A 15,050-nucleotide genomic window follows, 5' to 3' on the forward strand; every position below is an offset into this window, starting at 1 on the left:
ATTCGGAGCAGGGAAGCCCAAACTTCCCGGTCCGCACAAATCTCCTCCAGCTCCTCCCGGGGGATCCCGAGGCGTTCCCAGGCCAGACCGGAGACATCATATCTCCAGCGAGTCCTGGGTCTTCCCCGGGGTCTCCTCCCGGTAGGACATGCCCGGAACACCTCCCCAGGGAGGCGTCCAGGGGGCATCCGGATCAGATGCCCGAGCCACCTCAGCTGGTTCCTCTCGATGTGGAGGAGCAGCAGCTCCACCCCGAGCTCCTCCCGGATGACCGAACTCCTCACCCTATCTCTAAGGGTGCGCCCAGCCAACCTGCGGAGGAAACTCATCTCAGCCGCTTGTATCCGCGATCTCATCCTTTCGGTCACTACCCAAAGCTCGTGACCATAGGTGAGAGTGGGAACGTAGATCGATCGGTAATTCGAGAGCTTCGTCTTGTGACTCAGCTCCCTCTTCACCACGACGGTCCGATACAGCGACTGCATCACTGCTGCCGCTGCACCAACCTCTCTATCAATCTCACGCTCCCCTTTTCCCTCACTCGAGAACAAGACCCCGAGATACTTAAACTCCGCCACTTGAGGCAAGAACTCTCCACCGACCTGGAGAGAGCAAACCACCGTGTTCCGGTCGAGAACCATGGCCTCAGACTTGGAGGTGCTGATCCTCATCCCGGCCGCTTCACACTCGGCTGCAAACCGACCCAGCGCATGCTGATGCGATGTTGCAGAGGCGTGTCAGCCACGACAGCCCTACAACATCCTGGGATTTCAGATACTCCGGACGGATCTCATCCACTCCCGGGGCCCTACCACCGAGGAGCTTACGAACAACCTCGGTGACTTCGGCCCGGGTGATGAGAGAGCCATCCGAATTTTACGAATTTATTTTTCATAAATATAAATACATTTTCTAATTTCTCCATTATCACTGTCTTTGGCCTTCCAAATGTTCTTTATTATTATTATTGTTATTATTATTATTTTGAAGCTCATAATATTGTCTTTGATATAGTATTCATGAAATATTTATGCATATTTGTAAACAAGAATTAGTCTATTCCGCCCCAAATATATATAGTCAATGCAGTTTTACGGTCTACCACAAGAGGGTGCCAGAGTTATTCTCTTGCGCTCAACGCTTCCACAGCCGCATCAGACAAATGCAGTCCCGCCATGCGCGCGTGTCATCATCATCATCATCATCATCATCATCATCATCATCATCGCATTGCAAAGTTTCGTCTGATCAGAACATAGGAGCCAGAGGTTTTTCTGCGGATGCTCGTGCCACTGTTCCTTGATGGGAGCCAGCTCAAACCCGACGATGGTCTGAGTCAAAGCCGCACGACAGTATACACATCACTGTCTGAGTTGCATCAAAGAAGTTGGGCCGAGTTCTTTCCCAAACCTCCTGGACGCATCTATATACACTGCTAATTGATTTTCTGAATGCATATGTAATGACAGACTTGCGTTATGCCTCTGTTATGATCACTTGTTGTTTTCAGATGGGGATCGTGTTTACCTCCGCGCATTACGTGTATAAATGACTTTCTTCAAATAGATCAAAGAAAACGAAGAAAGAGGCATCATACTGGGAATGTAAATATCAAAGGAAAATATCTGCAGGCTCAGACAGAGAGAGAGAGAGAGAGAGAGAGTGATTGAAGGTTGATTTACACAATCAGTAGGGCCAATAGGAAAAATCCTGGCAGTGTTGAGGAGGGAAAAAGAGGGGGTGTGGGGTGGTGGGGATTGAAAGTGAGGCAGGGTTTACTGTGAGTCAAACATTCCCAAAGACAGACAGAAAGTCTCTGCAGGACAGGAGCGTCTCTCTCTCTCTCTCTCTCTCTTCAGTCAACAAGGACTCAGAAAGTTGCAACACAAGCCCAAAAATGAAGGACTGATACAGCGCTCCAGTCTGAAGAGACCCGAGGATACTGCACATTATGTTGTCATGGAAACCAGAACTTGGATGCAAGGACCGCTGAAGGTGGACAACCTTCCCTGACTGCATCCTTGAGTTGGTACTGTTCTGCTGACAGGTACATTTCCTTGTTGACTCCTGACTTTTGTTGCACTTTTTCCATGTCTTGAGAGTGTTTTCCTTGAATATATGATGTCTGCTGAACCCCCATGTTTATGCCGCATCACTCACTGTAACACTCACGCTATTTTGTAGACATGAGAAACACAATTCAGATGTCATTGGAATGTTGACAGTTTGAGTATCTCATCTCTTTGTAGGTCGCCTTGAGACTGTATTTTCAAATATGTCACATTTTCATTGAGTAGTTATCATACAAAAGGCCATTGGCCTTTGCAAGAATCTATTATTATTATTTTATAATTAACTTATGTGTTGATAAAATAAATCATTGTTTCTGGTTATGACACTTTTCCCCTCCAGATTTTGCTTTTTTTAAACTACTCTAACTATCTCTACTAAATATACAGTCATCTGCTATGTTTGAATTCTTATTTACATTACATCTTCCTCCTTTATTCCTTCCTCTGTCACCATGTTTTGTTTTTTCAAGGACAATGAGGAATTCACTGGTAAAAATGAAAGAAAACCAAACCATAATTTCCTTGAAAAATAAGTATTGATTCATTTTGTATTTCTTTGATCGTGTCCTTCGGACTCTGCTGACCCATGTGAGCAGTGGTCAGTACCGATCAGACTAAACCATTATATTCATAGCACTGAACCAATGTAGAAACAAATGAGAAGAGGTTCGGTGTCATGAAATATGTCTCCTGTGGCATCACACACCAGAGTCATTATGCCAGTAATGGCAGTTGTCAAATCGGTGATTATAATGTGCAAAGCGTGCTCTCTACAGTGATGCCAACAAATACTCCATCATAATTTCCACTCGAGCTGACGGACGGAGCGCGCCGCTGTGACTCACCCACTCTCACCGTGACTCAGCCCACAAGCATGAAAAGCGAATGCCAATCCCGGAGCTTTGTTTTGTCTGCAGACCTGAAAAAAAAACGGCAGGTTTTCTGAGCTGGCGTGGCCCTGGGGTAACAAAAGACACCTTGTAGTGAGAGTCAATTGTTGAAAACATGAAAGTGAGCAGAAAATGAGTGCAATCATGGGCGAGAAGTTTGAGAGAATTAGCCGGAGAATTACGGAGTAATGACAGTGAGATTATGAGTTTTATTTTTAGTCACCAATATGTGTGTGATCCGGCGCTGAACGGCCCTCTGATCCGTCTTACAGGCGCAGTGAGCGCGCCACCTTGTACGGTCCGAGGATTTCACCTACAGACACGTCACGTTTTCTGTTTAGCAAACGTTTCATTGTGTGACCTCAGAGAAGCTGAGCTCCCTTGACCCTCTGACGCGCCCTTAAATCAGGCGGCTGAAACACTTTAAATTGAGCTCAGATTTCAGCTGATGATCGACTTCCTTTGCTGCTGGGGAAGCAACTGATTCCGGAACTTCAGTGCTCACCTGAGACAAGACATCAGGCGACCACACCACTGAGTTGGAAGGAGCAAAGCTCTTGGCTCATTTTCAGACTGAAGGAGCAACCGTGCTTGTTCACAGCTCGCAAATCTCTCATATTTGTCGGTTTGTATTGGGACTGGATCAGGACTTGCTAAGGCGCTATGAGCCGATTTGCCATGGTACCAGTTTGCATGTATTAAAGTGGAATGGCAAGTAAAACCATTCAGCAGTTTGAAGAGATGTGACATACAGGTCAACAAAAGGTTTGATCATGTAGCTAAAGAAACTGTGGGCCAGATCACGGTCAGGTGACGCAGCACAGATGGATTCATTGGTTTATACTATACCATGGCGCTTCCTCTTCTCCATCTCACAGACATATACTTTCTGATAACGGCAGTGTTTTGGTGACATAATCGGTGGGTGATAGATTTTTTTTTTTTTTTGAGAAGTGCCCCTTCATAGGATCTCTGGTGGCCATCACGAACATATACAGTGGTACCGCGGTTTTCGAACGGCCCGGACTTGGAACAAATCGGAGTTTGAACAAAAATGTCATGATTTTTTTGCTTCTGATTTCGAACAAAATCCAGAACTCGAACGCCGCTGAAAAAGGCCGGAAGAAACATAACGTGCATGAACCGATCAGCTGACCCACGACGCACTTTGTTATTGTGTATAACGCAGCCTCTGTATGCAGACGTGTCCCGTTAGCTACATTTACTGACTGTATGTTCTTTATATTGAGGTGTAAAACCTTTCCTGTCTCCACACTGGACCGTGGTAGAGTGTCACAGGGGAGGTGCTCGCTCTCCACAGGCTGGAGCACTCACTCCAGGGTTTGATGTCCTGTTGTCGGCTGGAGACAGGGATGAGGCGAGTCTGGGACAGAGCGTTACTTGGTTTATGACTTTGTCACATTCAGAGCTGGACACGCACCGGGCACCTCTTCACTTCTGGAGAGACGTCACTCACTCAGCAACCCCTCCCACATGCAGCGGCCACACACATAGAGGAACAGCGCACCTGCAGCAGACACTCTACATTCACTCCTACAAAAGACTATTTTAAGGCTTGGAACGCATTATTTCTTTTTCCATTCATTGTAATGGGAAAAATCGATTCAGATTTTGACAAATCGCTTCTCAAACAGCCGTCTGGAACAGATTGTGGCATTGTGGCCTGCTCCAGCACTCCACCTACTGAACCAGGGAAGTGCACACACAGACCCCCTGTGCTGCCTTTTTCCCTGCTTGGAAGAGCCCTTCTGCAGCCATTTGTGTTCTTGGTTCTTAAATTCTTGAGGCAAGAGAAGCCACTACCTCAAAGAAGTGATTCTTGAGTTATTGTGTAAATGGCCCTCCGACCTGTTTCGCAGCCCCTGCCACTCATCCATGAACAGCAGAGGCTCCTCCCACCCGCACCATCTCTGCCACTGTGAAGCTGTTGCTCTAAGATTCTCATAGGGTGATTTTGAACAGACATGGACAACATACTGTATTCTTTAAAATTATGCAGTAATTTGACTGTGTGTTGTGTTTTATAACGTCCAACTTTAGAGATTGTCAACCACTGAGATGAGGTTCCTTTGGGCGGATGGCAGGTGTCTCCTTCAGAAATAGGTGGAGGACTGGTGAAGGGATGCATGAAACAATCGTATCATGAAACAACTAATTCAATGAAACCTCACATCATTTCTAGACCAAGAGCGCCATCTAGTGGCCTCTGAAAACTAGTACACCGCTTCATCAACCCTGCAATACTGTTTCATGATGCCTCATCTACCCATCACTAGTGAGGACGGTCACTGGGAGTAGAGCCACTGCATCTCTGAAAGAAACATCTTATGAGGATGTGCTATGGACGCCTCCCTTTGAAGGTGTTTCAAGAACGGCCAGCTAGGAGCAGACGGAGGTGTCGACCCCAGACCAGGTGAAGAGATAATATCGAATCACTGGCCAGGGAATGTCTTGGCCTCCGTGTCCATGTAGATCAGCGACATTGCATACATCACTGAGGTATTGGCTTGGGATACTGGAGAGTCACACAAACCCAGAGACATGAAAAATGCCCTCGCAGCCTGACTTATCATCACAGCAGCCATGAGAGCACAGTCACACACCAGCCCCAGAAAACGATAGTTACCGATGAAAAAGGAACATTCATTTCTGAAAAAGTACCAGCAAGGGCACACAATGTTTCGCACATTCCGTGGTATCCTGATCAATCATTTTTCATAAAGTCGACTCCAGAATGGAGAGCTGGAAACCTGTTAAAGCTAAATACTGAAGGACACAGGGTTCAGCCCGGTGAGCTAAGCTGTACTGCTCTGGGATCAGCAGCAGAATTAAATAGAGCCGAGCATCTACATTTGAATCCAGACACGAGCTGTTTCTCGACAGTGCCATTAATAAATGAGAATATCAAGACCAAACAGGTTCAGACCACGATCATGGACTCGATTAAAAGCCCTGCAGGAGTGTTGGGTTCTTCTCTGAAACTGGGCCAGACAACTGCACACTGCAGGCGATACGGATTAGGACTGTTATTTATTGCGTATTAATCCAAGGAAATAGACTGGTTTGTCTTTCGTTCATATGAAATAACGTGGTGATGGCAGAGATCCCTGTGGAACAAGTAACAACTTGAGTTTTAACGCCAATACAAGTTCATTTTCAGAGACGCAAGTGTGAGCTAAATTAATCCAGTGTAAATGAAGATTTAACCAAGACAAGACAAGACAGAAGTCCTTTCTTCAGCAAAACAGGACATTTCTGCTAATGGCTACATTAAAAGCAAACTTATTCAGAGTTTATGACTTTGTTACATTTATTGTTTCTACCTCATAAATGACAAATCATGTGGATCTGTATTTTCTGTCACCGCCACGGTGGTCGCACCTGACTGGGGTCAACAACAAAAACTACTGTCCAATGTGCCAAACAGGATAAACCTGTTTAGGAGTTATAGAAATAATATTATGCACTGCAAAAAGCTATACAACAGTGCTTAAAAACAATGTGCAAGATAAAGCAGATTCAAGGACAGAGTGAACAGAAAAAACGTGCCAAAGAATCCCTCACTGAAGAAACCGTCTCATCTGACCGTTGGAGACAGGGCCACATCACAGGACCAAAATAGTATTTAAACAATAAAACCTCCATGTTATGAACACCTACTGTGAGCTACAGAACAAATTATCATCGAAAGAATGCAGTAAATTGTCCCTCTTGTAGAGCCGCCCCTGATCGCTGGAGATGTTGGCTCAGTCCCTGCGCAGCCAAGGATCGAGAAGTCTCATGAAAAAAGCAGTGCGGAATGATGTGCACAGTTTGGTGCCACCGTCACAGGAAGTTTATTTTCCTGACTTGATTGTAGTTGTGTGTTCTTTTGCTAGTTCAGAACCCAGCAGGCTGTGTGAGCTGTAGAAGGCATAAGGTCCCTGATCTGAATTCCAGGCTTTCCTACAGGATTTTTTTTTGTTTGTGGCAGTGGAGTTTGTGGAGTTTGACATTTACTGACCTGGTGAAAAATTTGAATCTTGAGAACTAAATCTCTCTCCAACCAGCAGCGGTCCGTCTCTTCACATCCAGCCAGAATGCGCCACTTCAGACTTCATTATGAGGTTTCTTTTGTGATTTTTCTGTAAAAACCCACCATGTTCAAGTCCACCTCCCTGACTCATTATGTTATCCACTTTTTCAATGTTTCTATCTTTCAATACTATTTCATCCTTACCAAGCGGAATGTTTACATGTAGCACAAACCTTGATAATTCTTTAAAACCTTCCAGAGTCCAGATGCCACCAAACTTATATCAACTCCCTACAAAACACGGCGAACTGTCGCGAGTTCTAATGATAAGCTCCATGCCACACGCGAGTCACTGAACCTGAGCTCCACCACAAAAGTGTCTTGGGAGCACCTTGATCATAGGTTAGAATTCCACCTTCCCTTCGGCTGTCAATCCGGGAAACTCAATACTATGATAGCATCTTTAATTACTCATCATGTGCCAGTGAGGCACGTGATGAGTTTGCGGCGATGAAGGACTGGCCACTGCTGGGCCTGGAGAGTGTTTCTGAGAGTGCTTCATGTGGGCTGCCAGTCATTATCAGGATGGGTTGTGGTGAAACATGGATGCCCAGACTGCCCAGAGCAACCTCCTGGCAGTACTGGCGTTTGACACATTTACACAGCGACGCCCCTGACATGAGACCCTCCCACCCCCCCGCCGCCCCACACAACTGTTAATGAGCCTTCAGCCAAAGACAGTTTGGGAAAATACCATCTGCAAGTGTAGATAATAACACGCTTCCTTTTTTTGTAATTGGGTTCAAGTAAAAAGAAGAAGAAAAACAGTCATTTAGCACTTTTCCCGCTCGTCTCTTGATGTTCTGTGTGGATTCACTGACTGTGCGAGTGTGTGTGTGTGTGGTCACGTAAAGTCGTGGGAGTGTGTGTGTGTGTGTGTGTGTGTGTGGTTATCTGTGCGCTGTTGAGGTTGGAGCTGCACGGTGAATTAAATGCAGTTCTACTGTAATTAACTGCACTTACCCGTCTGTGCATGAGACTTTCTGACGCACTAATAATTGAGGCATCAGGTTTTGTTTGCTTTAACCTGCCTTTGAAGAATCGCTGGGAAGATGGCCTGTGTTGCGTTCTGTTAGGAAGTTGGGTTTTATTTTGGCTTGCTTTGCTTGATTCTCTTTTGAAAAGCAAGATTTATTGCAGCAGTGTTGACACATAGGCAGCAGGCGTCTCTTTTGCAAGAGTCGGTTCAGGTTGTGTGTCACACTGGAAAGTACGGTACCGCAAACTAATAGTTATTAATACATAAGCAACTTGAAAAAGAACGTAGAACTCAGTCATATATCACTCAGTATTACTGCCCTGTATATATGTTTCTATAGTTACAAACCTTACATAGCATTTTAAATAACATTGATAGCAATGACCTTAATCGGACAGCAGGTGGCAGTGCTGCAACACTTGCTTATGCACAGTAAGAAGAGATCCGTGGAACTATAGAATCAGTGCTACCAAAATGTCATCAACTGTTCCTCGTCCCATTTTTAAAGTTTCATGAAATGTTTTGAGTTATTTTGCTGACATGAAGTGTGTCTCTGTGATGGAGGTAGGCGACTATTTATGAGGTTTCATGAAACAGTGGCCACCAGATGGCGCAGCCTGCGGTAAAATGTTTGGACTTGAACAACTATTCAATTAAACTTTACATTATTTCTAAACCGAGGGTGACGTCTAGTGGCTGCTGAAAATTAGTACACTGTTTCATCAACACTGCACTACTGTTCCATGACACCTCATCTACCCATCACTAGGGTATAAAACAGCGAGTGCTGTATACAAGACTGTGTTTGAGACCAGAGTATACAGAGACCAAACTGCATACAGAAGCATGAGTCTATTACTCATATAGACACGTTTATTTGTTACAGCAAAAAAATGAAAACAAACAAACAAACAAACAAACAAACTGCAACTGTTAGTTTGTTCTGTACTCAGAATTGCTGTCTAGGTGGATGTGTGAGGTAGGGCAGTCTGGGCATCTGTCCCTCGTGACCAGACCTCAGCTAAGCGGAAGAGAACGTATGAAGTGTCAACAAAATTCCCGGCCCTCCAGGGTGGGATGGTGCAGGACCTGGTTGAAATTGGTGGGAAAGACGAGAAACCCTCCAGGTGCATCTCCCCATCTCCACGCAAATTCACCTGCAACCAAGATGAGGACGGAATATTTTCCTGGTCGTGTTACTTTATATTGATGGAATATGGTATCGCAACAAAACAGTCCTCCTTGTGATTTTGTGGCTTTCCTCTGGGCAGACTGATTTCCTCCCACTGTCTACAAACACCCCGTGATAGCTCTTAACTGTCTGATGGATGTAATAAGTCTGTTAGGTTGTCTGTCTATATGAGCTCAACAGACCTTTCCAGGGTGTCCCTCCATCTTTCTATTATATTGTGGACATAGTGTCCTGTCCCCTTCCCCCCATGATAAAAAACACGATAGATTTAGTTATTTTAAATAAGCAAATCATGTGGAGTTATATGTGGAGTAAAGTCAGTGAGGACATTTTGAATTGATGTTTAATGAATAAAGTAATTCGCTGAATTGAAAGGACACCATTTAACATATTCAATTCCATACTGTGTGGGAGTCAAAAAAAGAGGGAAACCCTGGGGTGGGCTCAGACTCCGGGCACCTGAAGGGAAGACACGACCGACGTGAGTGAATTCAGGAATTTTATGGTCTTTGGAAACTGCTGACTGTTGCTTTAAATTCAAATGACTTGAGCAGTGCAGTGTTGCAAGCTATTTTGCCTTCAGATAAACATGGACTGACTTGAAGAGATTCAAGATGATTTTCTGACGAGCTCAGCGCTTCCCAGCTTTTTGCTTCATAACTTCATCAGAGGTTTTAGGACCTGAAGTCTGGCCCGCTTCACTGAAGCATATTGCTCGGGTAGTTGCGGTTCTGCTAAGTCATAAAGCTGTGTTTGCGGACTATATTGCTGTTTATCCGTCGGAGGAGTCTGGCCCGGTTCTGTCTCGGCATTAGCACATGAAACCACAGTCTCCTTCCGTGTCCGGGACGCGGTGGTGATCAGCACTAAGAGAGACAGACAGCGTGACAGGGGAAACAAAAAGAGACAAATGGCTTGCAGAGATATACATTTATGGGAAGAGGGTGTTTTCTCCGCATGATTCACACATGGACTTGCTTGTGTTTTCTCTTTCTATATCCTTGTAACAAGCACTTACCACCCACTCATCCGCCTCAGCACTTTCCCGAAAATCCCGGACACAAAGCTGCAATTTGTCATGCAGCAGAGATGGATGAGGAAACTTGGCAGTACCTGAGCCATCACACTTAGACGCGCAGTGGAGTCTGGCTGCTGACTGTTTAGAACATCTTTCATGCTCCTCGGGGCTTCGCGCTGTCCAGCCGCGGGAAACAAAGGAGCCAGAAACAGAAGCGGGGTCTGTTCGCCGACCGTTGATTTGTGTTTAAACACACCGGCCCGAAGGTGCGTCGCTGGAATGAGGTCATGACCTCAGATGGAGCGGAGCGGGGCTTGATGCTTTCTTTGAGAGTTGGGAAACCCCACGATGTTCGACATTTGTGCACTTGGCATTCACCTGCTAAGACGTTCAATAATATGGATCACACTACACGACTACTGTCGGACATAGAGTGGTCTGCATCGCTATGGCTGAAGTTAACACACGGACCTGCACACATGATGCTGAGGTTTCATTCACATCAAGCTAGTCAAAGCACTCAGCCTTTCCTGTTCCTGCAGCTGCTATTTCAGAATAAAAGCTGCTTATGCTTTAGGACCAGTCAGTTACCGCTGCGTTGCTTCAGGCCGTATGAGATTGAACCATCAACTTCTGTGGAAATCTGTGACAGAACCCCTTGACTCATTTCAAGTTATGAGGATGCACAAGCGACAGCCACTTCCCACTGATTTCTACTTCCTACGCAGTCATGTGAATGGAAGCCCTATTGTGGAATTTTGTTCTTCAGTTATTGGGTGTCATGTCCTGGCAAAAATATAGCTACAGAACATTTTAAATGTTTGTATTCTCAAAGCTCTATCTAGTTAAAGACAGTTGGCCCTAGGCAGCCCTGGTGGTCACAACAACAGTCACAGCAAAAACAAAGCTAAAGACTCAATAAAACCTAGTAAGTTTGCCAGAGAATACATCCACCCATTCACCAAGTATCATTTCTTGGTACTATCGATGCAGTAGACGCAGTTTGTTCTAGAACAGTGGATTAGCCACCTTTAGCAGTAATTGCTAATCAGATTGGTCGCGGAAAATAAATGAGGGATTTATTTATTTTGCAGGACTGGAAGGAGCTGTGTAGCTCGGGGAAGGAAAGTGCAGTAAATCTTGCGGCCGTTTAATGTCTGTGCTGTATAGAGCCGCAGGAAGTCCAGGAGGAAAGAGAATTAGACCTGACGGGCGGTCGGACAGCTGCTGTCTCGTTCACCACCGCGACGTACGGATCGGACGAGTCCAGCAGCACGGACAGACATGTGGGTCAAGGACAAGACCCCAGAGGAGAACGCCTAAAGTGGATTATGAAAAAGTCATTTGTTCCATGTCAGAGCGAGCTGCGGTGACGAGGAACATACAAATTGGAGAAGGAAAAAAAACAGAAAGTCGCCAATGGCCTCGAGGCAGTTTGGTTCTCCGTCAGGACTCCTGATTGGACGTCACGAGGCTCTTGTCAGGAGCAACATCTGCAGAAAAGATGCTTGAGTGATGGTCAAAAATGTGCTGGCGCCGACGCTGACAGCTCGGGTGGATTCTCCATCCTGAAAAATCTTTTTCTTTTATGATGATACCGACGAGACTATCGGCAGCAACGGGTCAATCCCAGTTCAGATTCTTGTGCGGAACACAGGCGCTCGGCGAGTGGACTCCAAACGTCTGGACTGTAGCGCTCCCCAACTCCTCCTCTAATGGCATGCAGATGGGCCGGCCTGATGCCTGTTTACATATCTGCGGCGTAGTTCATGGCTAACGTAAGCAAAGGCCTAATTATTTTACCCAGCAACGGGACCAATAAAATCAACTTCCCCTTCTTGTTATGGGTCCTTTACGGCCCCCTTTGATGGGAGCACTCTGTTTATTTTTAGAAGAGTTGCGTAGCCGAGAGGAAAGCAAATACAAGTAATGACGCCGAGATGCTGACAAACGGGCCGTGGTGATGGATCCATTTCCTCAGTGAGGGCTCAACAAGGCGGTTGAATGTGGAAAATGCGCAAACTTGTTTTCATCAAAGGTGCAATGTAATTACAGACGTTTCATTCTTTGCAACAGACAGCGACCAAGCGTGCGTTTTTGGCAGAGAGACTCCAGGCCGACGGAAACAAACACACCAGCATAGCGGTGGTTTACGGAACCAAAAAAACTGGCATGGACATGGTTCGCAGTTTCATAGGACAGTTCGAGGTCGCACTGCCAATACAGCTATGAATGAGAGGTGTTTTGTTTTCCTACTTTACTTAGGGAAACTACCACTTCAACAGCAACTCAAAATACACTAGAAAAACACAATAGGGTTTCACTGTCCTTGCGCCCCCTGTAGGAGAAAAGCTGAACTACACTGTTTTACGTCAATATTATTTTAGCCCTAACTAATCCATTATACTGTTCTCATAAATGTGTTGCTATTAATCTCCATTTATACAGTATTTAACCATAAATAGGTCATTTTAACTGCTATTTATTTAAGATATGCGTCTCAACACAGCCACACGCGCAGACACGTTAAATTAGACCTATGCACTATTATTTTATTTTTACTTTGCACTGTTGTTTTTATACAGCTGTTTTGTAGTTTATTATTATTATAACGTGCATCTTGTATAGTGTGCATCTTGTATTGCATCTTGTATTTTTTAGCTTTATCACCTTAAAGCTAAAAAAGCTTGAAGGTGTTTCCATTATTTTGTCCAACCCCTCAATAAACCTCATGAATCTTGAATCTTGAACACATGCAACCATGTAGAAAAACCTTTTCTAGATGGTTGTCACCACTTCAGGTGACGTACGGTGGAAATGTTTTCAAGCTCAACGCTAAAATGTGATGAGTATCACCAAAATAAAATACCACAGAATTTTGTTCCAAAAATAGAAAACTTCCTGTAGTGGAATACATTTCATCTAAGATAACACTTCATATTAGTGAACACGTGCTAATACTGGTGAGTATTATCCACATATTAGGCAGTCATTAAGAACTTCCTAGCATCTTGCTCAGCATGAATATATTGTTCGTTGGGACGCTCATCATTATCGGCACATAATCAGTTTATTACTGGACCAAGCGTGTTCCCAAATCTAATGTGTGATCAGAGTAACACATTGATCCTAAGCTAAATGTTGACGGTTGAGGAAACACCTGTTGAGGCTCAGTAGGAGCAACAAATAAACAGCTTTGGGTCGCAGATGTCTGACTTCAGCATCACCATTGGACGCAAAAGATAGTTGCTAGTACATGGCTGGGGAGTGAGAGTGGGTCGGCAGGAAGGAGACCCGAAGGAATCCTGGCAACATAACGTCAGATGTAGAAGCACAGAAACCATGCTTGTACTTGTAATACCTGCTGATATCTGTGGAGGATTTCTTGGTCAGTGAACTACTGAAATAGGAGTTGAAAAGTGTCTGACACTTCTAACTCGTGTTTCTTCCAACAGAATGTTGTGGAGAATAGCGATCCCAGTCATCCTGGCTGGGGTACTGTGCCTCACTGCAGAGTCCAAGAAGCCCCGTCCGCAGGGATCCATCCCGTCTCCGTACAAGACCAAAGGGAACCTGTCTTCAGAGCGCCACCACCGACTACTGCAGCAGAAACCAGAGGTGCTGTCCTCGAGTCGCGAGGCCTTGGTGGTGACGGAGCGACGCTACCTCCGCAGAGACTGGTGCAAGACCCAGCCGCTCCGGCAGACCATCAGCGAGGAGGGCTGCCGCAGCCGCACTGTAGTCAACCGCTTTTGCTACGGCCAGTGCAACTCCTTCTACATCCCTCGACACATGGGCCCCAGCTCGGGTCCGTCCTCGGGCTCCGGGAGGAAGAGCCACAACAAAGTGCAAGAGCCGTTTCAGTCCTGCTCCTTCTGCAGACCTCATCGGGTCACTCAGCTCACCGTGCAGCTGGAGTGTCCGGACCTGCAGCCGCCGTTCAGGCATCGGAAGGTTCAGAGGGTCAAACAGTGCCGCTGCATGTCGGTGGACGTGAGCGGGCACGGGAAACTGTGAGGACCGGAATCACCCACGATTATAGGACAAAGACTTCAAAGTCAGGAGGCGACCGTGAGAGACACGGAGCAGCTTCCTGCTCACTTTGGTCTAAGGGCTTCATGGAACCCGACAGGTCAAATATGAAACAGACTTCCGTGAACAATCTTGAAGATCAGCATTGGATAGTGAGGAGGTCAGTTTGAAATTCCATAAGCTCAGAAAACCAGCAGACTCCTGAGTCAAGAGGCGATATGAATATATATATGTATATCCTTAGTATATGTGATGTAAGTGTGTAATTATCCATGTGTAAAGAATAATAAATATATTTCATACAAACAGGAGTTAAGCGTCTGACTACATTGTTACCACCTTGTGAATCCTGTCACAGTCAGCAAGGCCGAGTAGAGCAGGTGGACTGGTGCGCTCCACGTTTGTACCAACCCAGCTGTTTCTTCAAATCCAAAAATCATTCGCCACTGTGGTCACATGAGATACACTTTGATGCTGAACCTGGTCCATTTCGTGGGCTCACAAAAGTGTGTCTAAATGTATTTTAAATGGATGGAAAATGTCTTTCGAAGCATCCTGAACTTCAAGAGTTCCACCATATAAATCCTACAGGTCATCATTTTTACCAGGACATGGACAAGTTGCCCATATCCAGAAAGATACATATAGACATATTAATTCAAATATTTTAACCAAATATTCATTACTTTTATCATTAAAATGTATTTAAGTGTATCTTTTTTATACATAATAGCCATCACCCCACTGTTTTACACAGCACCCTGGAACGCT

The 15,050-nt window shown here is 45.3% G+C and overlaps 1 protein-coding gene across 1 annotated transcript; it reads left to right on the top strand.

Annotated features, from left to right (window-relative positions):
• The first annotated feature begins 1,808 nt into the window (after nt 1-1,808).
• On the top strand, nt 1,809-14,554 carry grem2a (gremlin 2, DAN family BMP antagonist a). The gene is made up of 2 exons (XM_053875425.1): nt 1,809-2,047; nt 13,703-14,554. The coding sequence occupies exon 2, from the start codon at nt 13,704-13,706 to the stop codon at nt 14,262-14,264; it is 561 nt and encodes a 186-aa protein (XP_053731400.1). The 5' UTR covers nt 1,809-2,047; nt 13,703; the 3' UTR covers nt 14,265-14,554.
• The last annotated feature ends 496 nt before the right edge of the window (nt 14,555-15,050 follow it).

Source organism: Synchiropus splendidus, chromosome 9 (genome assembly GCF_027744825.2).
Source record: "Synchiropus splendidus isolate RoL2022-P1 chromosome 9, RoL_Sspl_1.0, whole genome shotgun sequence".
Classification (NCBI taxonomy): Eukaryota; Metazoa; Chordata; class Actinopteri; order Syngnathiformes; family Callionymidae; genus Synchiropus; species Synchiropus splendidus.

Excerpts from the sequence above, each read along its gene's own strand:
- grem2a (XM_053875425.1), top strand. The coding sequence starts at position 13,704 with ATGTTGTGGAGAATAGCGATCCCAGTCATCCTGGCTGGGGTACTGTGC.